The sequence below is a fragment of the Tinamus guttatus genome, unplaced genomic scaffold (assembly GCF_059628265.1).
Source record: "Tinamus guttatus ecotype Peru unplaced genomic scaffold, ASM5962826v1 Tinamus_guttatus_pri_ptg000045l, whole genome shotgun sequence".
In the NCBI taxonomy this organism is placed as follows: domain Eukaryota; kingdom Metazoa; phylum Chordata; class Aves; order Tinamiformes; family Tinamidae; genus Tinamus; species Tinamus guttatus.
The window spans coordinates 3,356,973-3,368,955 of record NW_028288579.1 but is presented as its reverse complement, the minus strand read 5'-3'; the positions used below and the strand labels follow the sequence as shown (position 1 = coordinate 3,368,955).

General features: G+C 57.4%; 1 protein-coding gene across 1 annotated transcript in view; it reads right to left on the bottom strand.

The window, feature by feature from the left end:
• Nucleotides 1-2,309: 2,309 nt before the first annotated feature.
• The window catches only part of ACSF2 (acyl-CoA synthetase family member 2), a 34,878-nt gene continuing 25,204 nt past the window's right edge, over nucleotides 2,310-11,983 (bottom strand). The window contains exons 11-16 of the mRNA XM_088538132.1: nucleotides 5,143-5,250; nucleotides 4,852-5,003; nucleotides 4,188-4,329; nucleotides 2,780-2,890; nucleotides 2,544-2,612; nucleotides 2,310-2,447 (exon numbers count right to left, since the gene is read on the bottom strand). Coding sequence (XP_088394258.1) covers nucleotides 2,397-2,447; nucleotides 2,544-2,612; nucleotides 2,780-2,890; nucleotides 4,188-4,329; nucleotides 4,852-5,003; nucleotides 5,143-5,250 — 633 coding nt within the window. The 3' untranslated portion in view covers nucleotides 2,310-2,396. The remainder of the gene's footprint in view (nucleotides 2,448-2,543; nucleotides 2,613-2,779; nucleotides 2,891-4,187; nucleotides 4,330-4,851; nucleotides 5,004-5,142; nucleotides 5,251-11,983) is intronic.

Below are 11,983 nucleotides of genomic sequence, written 5' to 3'. Positions count from 1 at the left end.
GCATTCGGGGACATTTGGCCCTCGCCTGGCCGGGCACGGCGGTGCTGGCGAGCTGGAGCCTCCAGCTCCCCCTCCACAGGGAGAACTCCCTGAGGGCAGCGGTGCACGGGGGCAGCGGGCGCCAAACGCAGTGCACAGCGGTAGGGGACAGGGTGGCAGCCAGGACACGAAGGGAAAGGAGAAGAGGAGAGAAAGGAAAGTGCTCTCTGCCTCTGGGGCACAGGCTCCCTTCGCTGTCCCCATCCGCGCTGTGTCCCCAAAGTGTCTCCTGGCGCCGCTGCTGTGGGCGAAGGGCGCTGGGGCCCCGGGGAGCCCGCGGTTACTCCTGGGCAGAGCAGCTCCTGCCCAGACAGCCGGGGAGGAAAGCGGGTTTTCCAGCCTGCTCCCTGTTGCCAAGAGGGGAGCCACGGCCACGCTGCCGCGGAGGGCTCTGCAAGGCCGCCACCAGCGTTCGGGGATTCTTCTTTTTTTTTTTTTTTTTTTTTCTTTTGCTTTGTAATTGGCTCTATTAATAGAGGTGGAGAAGTGAAAACATCAATGCCAGAGCCCTGGCCGCAGCTTCCCGTTCGCAGGCGGGAGCGGGGCGGCCGTGCCGCCCCGGTGACGCAGCCTCCTCGTCACTCGCGCGGGCGCCCGTGCTTTCCACGCTTGCAGCAGCTCCATAAGAGCGCGGCGCCGCTCCGGCTCCGGCAGCCGCGCAGCCGTGCAGCTTTGCAGCCGTGCAGGTGTGCAGCCGTGCAGCCGTGCAGCCGTGCAGCCGCGCACCGAGGCCATGCCGCACACGGCCCCGCGCGCCCGCCGGCAGCGCTCCGCGCCATGCCAGCCGAGGCAGGCCTGGCCTCCGCGTTCTGCGCGCAAACCGAGGGGACTCCCGCGTCGCGTGAGTACGGCCGGGGACGCGGGGCGCAAAGGGACCCGAGACGAGGCAGGGGAGAGAGAGGCTCCTCTTACCGAGGGGCATCCTACCCGCAAGGGGGTTCATAGAGCGGGGGGCAAAGGAAGGTAGAAAGTCAGGTCCTTTCCAGGGCATCAGCACTAGATGCCCGTGGCAGCTCCAAGGAGACCGGTGCCTGCAGTCACTGTAACCCAGCACAGCAGCTTTTCCTCTAGAAAGGCAGATTTCGAGGGAATCCCCAACCCGCAGAGGGAATAGGTGCAGGTTTTGCCTGCACACATCACACCCGCCCGCGGGGCGATGCCCAGCAGGACGGGCAGGGCGCATGGAGCCCGACAGCAGCCCCAGCAGCGCTCTGGGCAAGGGGGAGGCGCTGTCTGGAGGACACTCTGCCAAAAGGCAACAGCCCTGCAGGCCCAGACCTACAGGCCCTGACGCTAACAGTCTTGTGTTTGCTTTTTTTCTTCCAGAAACCAAATACGAGCCATGGGTCTTTTTCCCAAGCGGTCTGCTTCCATGGGTAGAGCCCACGGCCCAGCTGGGAGATCCGATACCAGAGGCCTTGCTGACTCTTTGCCTCCCTTTCTTTGGCACCATTTCTTCCCCCTTTCTGGGGAAAGCACCACCCTGAGCACTGAGGTGCAGCTGTCTGGGATGCACCCGGAGTAGGGAGAGCAGCAAGGGCGAGTCGGCGAGGCAGCAATGGAGCGATGTTATCCGCTCTCCGGCTGGACGGGGACACTGCGGCGGGGCCGGGAGCTCCGCTCCTCACCTCGCGCTGCCGTGTTTCATGGTTGGGAGTAACTCCCGTAAAATCACTGTTCCAGCTCCGAGCTGCTTTATGCTTCGGATGGGACAGGAAGTTTGCTATTTCTGTGATGCCTGGTGTCTTAACTTGTCCAAAACAATAAAATAAAGAAGCCTAAATATATTTTGGAAAAGTTTCTTTTTGCGGTTCGGGAAGCCCATGGGAGGCCAGTGACCAGCACTTCCTCTTTCCAGACAGCTACTGGGAGCCACTTCCCGTTCAAAGCCTCCCTCTGGGAAGTTCCTGCTCTTTATTTCAGGAGTTCCTTATCAGCTCTGTCCCTTCAGTGGGCTGTTTTGTACAACCCAAGAGACCCTAGCATCCGAGTGGAGACTCCCCTTACCTTGGGGAGCCAGGCATGGCTGTTCTGACCTGAAATGTCAGCTGTGCTCTTCTGGAGGGTCTGTTCCCCGGCCACAAAGTCCTCTGAGATCACAGTCTGCAGCCAAAGTGGTTACACAGACACATGTAGAGTAACAGGGCAGAACTGCAGAGATAAGCACCCCTTCCTCATACCCAGGATTTCTTTTGGCAAAGAGACAAACCCAAGAGCGGAAAAAGGCTCCTTGTTTTAATAACTGGAAGTGCCACTGTGTCACAGAGATCTCCTTGGCTGGGTCCAGGTGAAGAGGAGACGTGGACCTGCCTGGGGTGGTTCCTATTTATCACTCTCTCGGTTCCACCTTCCCGAGCTCAGAGCTCAAGATGCTTCTCCATCTGTTCTCTCAACTTGTATTTCTGAACCTGGAACAAAGTGCAGAGAAAAGGAGAGAATCAGGGAGGAGAGAGCAAAAACAAATGTTGCCCATCATGCCTGCGCTACCCCAGCCTGGCTCCTACCTTGCCTGAGACAGTGAGCGGATACTGATTCAAAAACACGATGTACCGGGGGATCTTGAAATGAGAGATCTGGAAAGAGAAACACAACAGCTCCACAGCCTGTAAACCCAAGCCAGGGCTGTGCAGACTGGGGCCCAAGCTCTGAACTGTTGCAACTCCCTGTGCAAATTCCCAGCAGCTGCTGAGGGCGGATCCAGCAGGGCGCCGGGCGGCTGGGCACACGAGCGCAGACCTACCTTCCCTTTGCAGAACGCTCTAATCTCCTCCTCTGTGCACCTCTGCCCAGCTCTCACTCGAATGCAGGCACAGATCTCCTCTCCCATCCGCGAATCCTTCACGCCAACCACCTGGTTGGGACACAAGGACGCGTGAGCCCCAGGGGACACCCATCCGTGCCGCTGGCTGCAGGGGCGGCAGACGCCGCCGCCGAGGCAGCCCAAGCTCCTCTGCGTGTCCCAGAGCTCTCGGTGACACCTCCTTCGCGCGGGACACGGCAGAGCCGCGCGGCCACGCGGGGCTGCTCTCTCCCACGGGCTCCAGCATCTTCCTCTTCTTTGCAAAATCTCTCTGGATTAGTCACTGGAGCGAGGGCTGAGTCAGAGCAGCTTCGCATGAGGTCACCTCAGGTATAGCTCGGGCCTGGCATCATCTTTCTTTGTGACATTGTTTTTCCAACTGTAAAATTGGGCAATAGGTTTCACAGCTGACGAGAAGACTTAGGAAGCTTATTCAAAATACTTTGAATACTTTCCTCCAGAGGAAACAGCACAAGAGGGATGAAGTACAAAGCCCCTAGAGCAGCAGATGTTAGCAGATCCTTCCCTGTGTTACCAGGAGATCCGATCATTAGGTGGGAGAGCCGGGCTTCCCAAGCCTGCTCTCTCACAAATTTGCTTGCACAGTTTCTCAGCAGGCTCTATTGCCATTCCCCACCTTGAACTGCTATCTCACAAACCTAGAGACGCGTCGATTCTTCTGAATCCAGGACAGTGTCATAAAGCCCTAGAAACTACATAAACAGGTCTGGTTCGAAACCCATCTGCACTGAGATTATTCCAAGGAGAGATGCTGGCCTGGCGCAGGCGCAACACTTACCAAATAACAGGTTTATTTATGGGGAGACTTGTCTGGCACAAAACCTGGAGAACAATCCCAGCAGATTGAGAGCAGCTGCTAAATGCCACAAATCATTTATTTCTTGTGAACAGATGAAACTAAGTCTAACTCCCCATCTTCAGGAGCTCATTGGAGGAGTCTTTTCTGGTTTCAGATTTCAGTAATTAATTATCAGTAAAAATTGTCCTTTCAGGGTGCTTCCCAGATAAGATTTTGAGAGAGCTATGGAAGTGAGCAGGGAGACAAAATTCAGTGATTTCTGCCACTTCGCAGATGTGGGGCTGATTCACAAGGAGTCTGTGCACGTCTATGTGCCCAATGCCAAACACAGAAACAGACTCTGGAGCTCTGCTTGCCCATTCCGGGCCATGAGCTTTGCCTTCCTGGTTGCCGGCTAAGATCCCAAAAAAGAAGCTGCAAACAGGGGAAGGCAAGCAGGTGCCAAGCAGCCATCACAGGTGATGCTGTGCGCAGGTTTCCCACCACACTGACCATCTCTTCTTGCCCACCGCCCTCCCTCCCACTCACCTGGGCCTCCTCCACCTTGGGATGGGTGTGGAGAAACTGCTCAAGTTCCGCTGGGTAGATGTTCTCTCCTCCCCGAATAATCATGTCCTTGCAGCGACCTATGATTTTGCAGTAGCCCTGCTCATCCAAACTCGCAAGGTCCCTGCAACAACACCACAGACCTGCTGCTATCTTTGTAGGTGGAAGGATGACTGATCCACCCAGCCAGTTTGGCTGGGCGCATCGGGAGGGATCAGGGCATCTGGATGGGAAAGCTGAGGTGCCCATGGATGTACTGTGCTCTGAACCCTGGAGAGAAAAATCCTGTGAAGATTAGAGACTTTCTGCTACAGCCAGGCACTGCGATCCTCAGCAGAAACATCTGGTTTGGAGAAGGGTCAACCCTGTCTCCAGCGCGTATCCCCACTGCCCTTCTCTCGGAGGAAGACCACAATGGCACCAGCAATGAGGTGGTATCTCCACCTCCAGGAGCAGTTCACGACAAGGGCTATGTGCTAAAGGCTATGCTGAAGTTCACAGAGATGGACTCAGAATTAGAGGGATAAATTTGTTCTACTTTCCCTGCTATGGAAATTGCTGCCAAACCACTCATGGACATATATGTCCCCACCCATGGACACCCAGCAGGACAGGCTGGGAAGAGAAGGGACGTTTCTGGACTCACCCAGTCTTGTACCACTTATCATCAGAGATCACTTCGCTTGTTTTGGAGGGGTCGTCCCAGTAGCCCAGCATGACACAGTAGCCACGGATCTGAAGTTCCCCAGGAGTGTTTAGAGGTACAGCCTCCCCGGTTGCTGGATCCTCAATCTTTGCCTGCAATGGAAGAGAGCCAAGGCCTTCCAAAAGCTAAGCCAACGTTATGGCACAGACCAGCCCCAGCATCAGAAAGGGAGGACGAGCTGAGGACTGCTGTGAATGGAGAATGTGGAGCAGGTGGAAGGACCATGGTCACCTCTGTGTGGGGGAAGATGCATCCCACAGTCTCAGTTTTTTTGTCAAAGTCATCATCTGGGAATCCCATGAAGGTGACAGGGCTGTTTTCTGTGGTTCCATAGGCGACCTGCAAATACAAGAAGGGCAATATTCCTCAAATAGCTCTAGATGTGGGAAAGGTGAAGCTAGTGCTGCACACCTGTAAGACCCAGGGTGCAAGGAGGGTGTTTCCACAAGTCATTCGGACTGCAGGCAAGCCCTTTGCTCCCTTGGCCCTCCGAAGGGGATCTCTGGGTACTCCTACCAGCAAGGAAAGCTCTTCAAGCAGACAGGAGGCTCGTTATCCTCCAACCTCCCACCACCCAAGGCATGTTGGTGTCATTTACTCTTGACAATCCACCTGCTTTTCCTGAAGGATCCCAGGGTTTGCCCTACTCTTTTTTGACCTCTGCATGTCCCCCCTGGTGCTGTCCTGCTTACTCCTTACCACCTCGGTCAGATATCGCTTCTGCCTTCGTGCCCTTACAGCCTCCAGCTGTGCTCAGTTCTCCTTGCACCTCCTAGAGCTGGGGCTGCTTTGGAGATCAACCTTGGAAGAAGTCCTGGAGGCGGCAGCGGGCTCCGTGGGAGGCAGATCCTCCCCACCTGCTCCCTCTGTGCAGACAGGAGCCCTGTGAACCTCGACAGGCATCACGAGGCCGCGGCGAGTGCTCAGCGCAGCTGCCTTTCCCCAACCAAAAGCATCACAGCAGGACGGAGGCTTCTCACCGCTAAAGCTCTTTCACTGCTAATCCCACCAGCAGGCTCTGAGCCACTTAATCTGAAGGTCACTTCTCCTCAAAGGAAAATTCCAGCTCTTTACGCCCAGCTTGGTGATCTGCCGAGGTCACCAAGTTGGCGACGCCAGGAGCCAGCGCCGAGGTGCCCTGGGAAGCTCGGGCAGCAGCTCCCGGTGCTGCTCCTGCGAGAGCTGCATCCTCCCCACTGCTGCGAGCCGCATTCCAGCAGCGGGAGGCGCCGCGGGCTCCTCTGATCCCTGCACCCGGGCGCTGGCAGCCTCACGCTGGGTGCACGGTCTGCCCTGAGCGCTGCTGCTCCAGCTGGGCTGCTCAGACCGACCCGGGGCTCGGGGTGCTCCTGTGAGCCAGGAGTCTGGAGGAGGTTGTCCCCCGGGACCCGCAGGGACCAGCTGCGGAGCAGCTCTGCCAGGAGGAGCCTGGCAAGCCGAGGAGCAGCTGGAAACGGGCTCCTCCAAGCAGGCGTTCCGACAGCCGAGCGGCCGGGGAGGAAACCTGCTGCTTCGTGCTCACAAAGGACCTCTTCCCACCTGCTAATGCACATCCTGGACAACAACTGCAGTTATTAGAAATCCCACTGCACGTGTTGTTTTGGCTGCTGTTTCGTTCTGCTGGAGGACCTGGAGAACCAGTCCCGGGATCCTGGCCCAATCCTTAGCGAATCGTGGCTGTGTCTCCGAGCCGCGGCCGTGCAGGATGGTGCTGGGGTGCGGAGACGCCCTCCCCATGAGCAGCTCCCGAGAGGCTGCCCGGGCTCCTCTCCTCCCTTCACGACCCGTGTCCTCGCTCGGCGCGGCGCGGCCCTCACGCTGCCCTTTCCGTCCCCCCAGCCGCCACGTGGCGTTTCCTGCAGCCGCTCCTGCCCTCCAGCCCCGCCGCAGCGCGTGGCGCCGTGGGATGGAACGAGCCTGCACAAAACCCCACACACCAATTTAGGGCTGGAGATGTCCATGAAGATTCATACTTTACAAGACCCAAGGGGACATTTTGGATCATCTAGTCTTGTCATTCTGTTTAACTCAGTCCAAAGAGCCTCACCCAATAATTTCTGTATCAGATCCATAATTTCCACTGGAGCCATATCTAGGGTCACGGCAAACATTTTAAGAGGCAGGGAGTCCAGCTCGGACTCTTGGCTTCGAGAGGAGCTATGGGGAGCACAGAACATAATTGCCTGTAAATCCTTTTTCCCTCTGAGGGCCACAAATGACCAACCTCTGCCCAGCACGTTGATCAGCCCTGCCATCAGAAGGGACAAGGATAGCTCCAAAACAAGCTGCTTCCTAACTTATTTCCAGGGACAAGAGTTTCATTCTTTGTGAATCCTGAGGCTCTGTCCAAGCTGGAAATAAAAAGGACATCTTAATGGGACTGGGTGTTTTTTTAAAAGCATTTCCTGCTAACACTGTTTAAACACCGGCCACTGTGGAACAGGCAAAACAGCTTCAAGTGTCTAAAAAATAAAAATAAATTAAAAAACAATGAGACTCCAGCCCCTTTGGCAAACATTTGAGAAGCAGCCTGATCTGGTGGGTAGATCTGGGTCTCTGAGGAGCCCTTCCCCACCTGTGCCACATTTACTGCATCACTCGGACCAGGTCGGAGCAGCTCGGCATTCCTCAGTTTTCCCAAATGCTCAATGGCAATAAAAGCACTAATTTCGCTCTGCACCCGACTGCTGTAAGGAGGCTGTGATGAACAGGCTGGCTTTGGCGCTCCTTTACGCCACGTGGCAGAGCTGCAGGGGAACACCAGGCCCACGGGAGGCCATGGGATCCACAGGGAAGCCCCCAGCCCCAGCCGGCGCAGAGGGAAGGCTCTTTGCTGCACTGCAGAACGATGCTGCAACCACCAAGCCGAAACGCACAGAACGGAGCCTCGCGAGGACAACCGCGGCCTCGGAAAAGAGGCAAAGCAGCCATGGAATAATCGGGATTTGCAGACTTCACAGCGGGTGTAATGAAGAGCAGAAAGCAGAGCAGTGACCCAAGGGATGCGCGGAGGGACTTGGAGCCGGCTCTCTGAACCCCTCGCACTGGAACATGTCGGATGGATTTAATTATCCCTAAACTCACGCTGGGTGTTTTGTCTGCCTCAAATATCTCCGCTGAAGTCAATCCCAGCCCTTCCCTTGGCAGCCAGCTCCAAACTGCTCTTTCCTCATTCAACCCTTTGCTGCAGAGATCACCCCGAGTTCTCCTGCGCCCTGGGGACGTCTGGTTGCTTTGGAGCTGTTCTCCCAGCCCAAATTGTCTTGGAATATTCCTGAACCCTCCGGTCAACTTTACTGCTGCAAAAAACAACTTCTGATCGCACGGGCCCCGTGTCACTGCGATTTCGTTTCCCCCTGCAGCAACAGTACCATCTTTGTGCGCAAACACCGGGACACAAACAAGCAGGGCTTGTAGGACAAACCTCCAAGGGTGGCCACCCTGCTGGCACCTCTCCCCCTGCGGAGAGCTGCCAGACAGCCCCAGTCTGGATGGGGCTCCAAGCCTTCCCAAAAATACCAGGTGCCCAAAGCGCCGTCTTTGTGCGGGGCAGCCGGGGCCGCGGGACGCCCGGGCTCAGCCCTCTCTCCTTCCCGAGCCCAGCAGCGTCCCGAGGCCCGCAGGGATCTGCCAGCGTTCCGGAACCGCGGCCGGTGGCATCCAGCGGAGCCTTGGGAAGGGACTCGCTGCCTCATAAACGTGTTTTTCTGTGCATCTAACTCCACCTGCCTCGGTACTGGGGTGGCAATACGTTCAGGAGAAGCAGAATTTAAAAAAATAATGATAATTTAAAAAGACAGGAAAAAAAAAAAGAGAGAGAGGGAATATGCAGAGACAGAGAGCTTTGGAAAGGTGGAAAAATACCAGTTTGGGGCATCTAGATGATCCAGGCTCTGGAGAAGGAAACCAGACAAAAAGCTAGACACACAGGTAACAACATTCCCACAGGCTTGGAGAGCTCGGTCCCCCCTGCAGACATGTCTTGTATCTTGATGTTCCCATGCTGTGAAACCATCATTTTAGATGTTTTCAGAGCATGTTCCCATGGCTTGCGCAGGTAGGAAAAGCAGCTCCTCATCAGACCCGAGCCAGCAGGGAGACGGGATGGGCAGGTCCTGCTTTGGCTGAGGGCATGGAGGGAAGGTGCCTCCAAGAGGGGCCGATTTTCCCCTTTGGGAAGCGGGAGGACTCACGGCCAGGGGCGTTTGGGAAAGCCAAAGGTCTCCCAGGGATTTGAAGCGGAGTGGGCAGACATCAATGAGGAGCCAAAGTGGCCCCGTGTCCTCGGGCCCAGGCCATGCTAGCCTGCAAGGAAAGCGTGGAGGGGAAGGAGGTGCAACCACCCCGTGTCACCAGCGCCGGGTGGCCCTGCAGGTGGCTCTGGACCTTCAGAGCCACCCGTCCTGCCCGGACCCCGGCTCCACAGGGCCGGTGCTGGGCCGGAGGTGGCACCTGGTTAAGGTCCCCGTGCTGGTGGCGTTGGTGTCGCTGCTGCCTTCGCGGAGCCGCGGCCAGCGGGCACGGGCCCACGGAGCAGGGCTCAGCCCTTCACAACTACAGCCGGGCTTGAGGGGACAGTGGAATATTTCGAACCGGGAATATTTCCTGTGCAGCGCTCCTCATGCAGCAGAACTACTAGTGCTGACAAAAATAAAGATGAAACATGGAAAAGACCGGCCTCAGTGCTGTAGCAAAACAGCTCTGACCTGCAGAACCAAAACAACACCCCAAATCTATATTTATACTTAAAAAAAAAAAAAAAGTGTATTTATTTGCTTAGCCCGCAAGGGCCTCCAAGAAGGAGGGGAAGGGAGCCAAGCATTTGCAAATTCCTAGGCACCGTGGATGTTTGCACACTGTTAATCAATTAAGACAGAGGATCTGAGGCTAGTCCTGCCTCTGCCGAGATGTCCTCCAGCCCCGCACAGGGCCGTGCAGGGCCCAGGCGTCCTGCCCGCCCCAGGGGACACGGCAGTGTCACACGGGGCCACCCCCGGGCGCCGCGAGGGCTCCAAGCACAACCAGCTGGGAGCCCGGGGGCCTCTCCCGCTGCACGGCCAGGTGCCAGCCCTGGAAGGTGCCAACTGGCGCCCGCCGCAGGAATGTGCTCACCGAGCCTTGGAAATCAACATCATTAGGAGAAAGAACTTCCTTCTATTACAGGTTTGTGCCCGGAGCAGCAGAGCTGAGAGGCAGACGCCTTTCCCCCGGTCGCTGTGTCCCGACGCCGTCGCAGCAGCACCAAATGACAGAGCATCCTCCGGGCTGGCTCACAGCGCCTGCACCCGAAACACAGCGGTGAGAGCGCCAGCCCCAGCGCGGCCCCGCAGCGGCACGTGGAGCTACAACGGGGGGAGGACAGGGAAACCTGCCCCTGAGGCGGGAAGGACACACACGGGGTGCAGTCTGTACAGCCTAAACCCCAACGGGGCCCGTCCCAGGAACACGCACGGGCTGCGTCTATTTATGGACCGAGTCTGCAGGGCCCTCTCTACCTTTTTGCTCCGCTCTGACTCACACTGGAAGAAATCTCTGCAGAAATAGCAAGATGCTAGCCAATGCCCCTTATATAGGGATGGGAAAAGCAAGCACGAGCAATATCAAGTAGCAAGTACACTCAGGGAGGGAGCACAGATACGCTACCGAGCTGCAGCATCCAACAAAAACAGGCTGGCTGTTAAATCTGACCGGCGTGTTCCTCCCACACAAGTACGGCTCTCAGACAACTTTCGGGAATGGCTCAGCACATGATTTCAAGTAGGACTAAAGCAGACAAACCTGCTTAAGAAAAATCCATCAGTGGAAAGAAAAGGGGGATTTGGGGGGTGATCTTCCTTCTCCTTTTGCAGTCTTTCCCACAGCTGCTGCTCAGCCTCACTAACGACCCTCGCTCAGAGGGCACGCGGTCCCGATCAGCCCAGAGGGATGAGGAAGGAAAGCAGGAGATCTGGGAGCCACCACCCCTGGCACTGGGGTGGCTGCTGAATCTCTTGGTTCGGCATAAGCAAAAGCCCCCGGTGGGATTGCTGTGACCAAAGCGTTGCAAAGACTGCAGAAAGGACAGCAGGAAGCGCCGCGGCGGGTCAGCGCAGGAGGAGCTGCAGCTCCTGCAGCAACAGCAGGTCTCAGGAGAGCACGCAGGGGCTCACTCCATGCCGAGGAGCTTGCAGGGCGCAGCATGCCAGTGCTGGAGGCCTCACACGGCCTGGTTTGCACGCAGGTCCCACGTTACATCACCAGCGGGCCAGGCCCGTGCGCCCCGCGGGCTCGGCGGAACCCACACTCCCGCTCAGAAGCCCTCTCTCCCCCCAGGTTAGTCATGCATAAGGAGACCATTCAAAGTGACATCTGCGCGGCGCGCGCTGCCAGGCCGTTTGCATAACCCCGTCTGGCGCATGCTCAGCGCCGCGGCCTCACTCCTCCTCGCAACAATGGAAAAACCCAGACATCGCGGCGAATAAGCTGCTCTGTGTCCCAAGGCAGCCCTTGGATTTCCTGCCTTTCTCGAGGCTGTCTCGCCCTGCACAAGCTCCGCCGGGGCTGCGCGGCCAGCAAGTGCGGTGCTCCACACGCTCGCAGTTATGTGCTGCCTCTCAGCGCTTCGTGCAGCCAGGACCTGGCTGGAAACCAGCTCCAAATGTTCCCTTCCAAAGCCCGGCCTGGCTGGGAAGCTCCCCCGGCGCTCGCAGCGGTGGCACCCAGGCTCACGGCTGTGCTTTGGCCCTTGCTCCGGGAGGAGGGGACACCCCCTCGGGTAACGCGGCTGCTCGGGACAGCCCCGCGGATCCCGCTGCTTTGCTTCCAACACCCGTCCCTGTCCCCAGCACCCGCCGCAGGATCGTGGCACCACGCAGAGCGTCGCTGTCCTCCGGCTGCGCCTCCGCCAGCCTGGGCCCCACCGCTGTCCTCGGGCCACCTCTGGATGTCTCATGGGCTGCTGGGTCATAGGACAAAAAAAACTAATCTCTCAACTCGCTTTCTCGGCCAGCTCCCTGGTACAATCCGGATCTGCAAAGCCTGCACCATAACTCTGCGCTGCGAGCACAGCACAGTGCTGGCAGCCACTGGCATG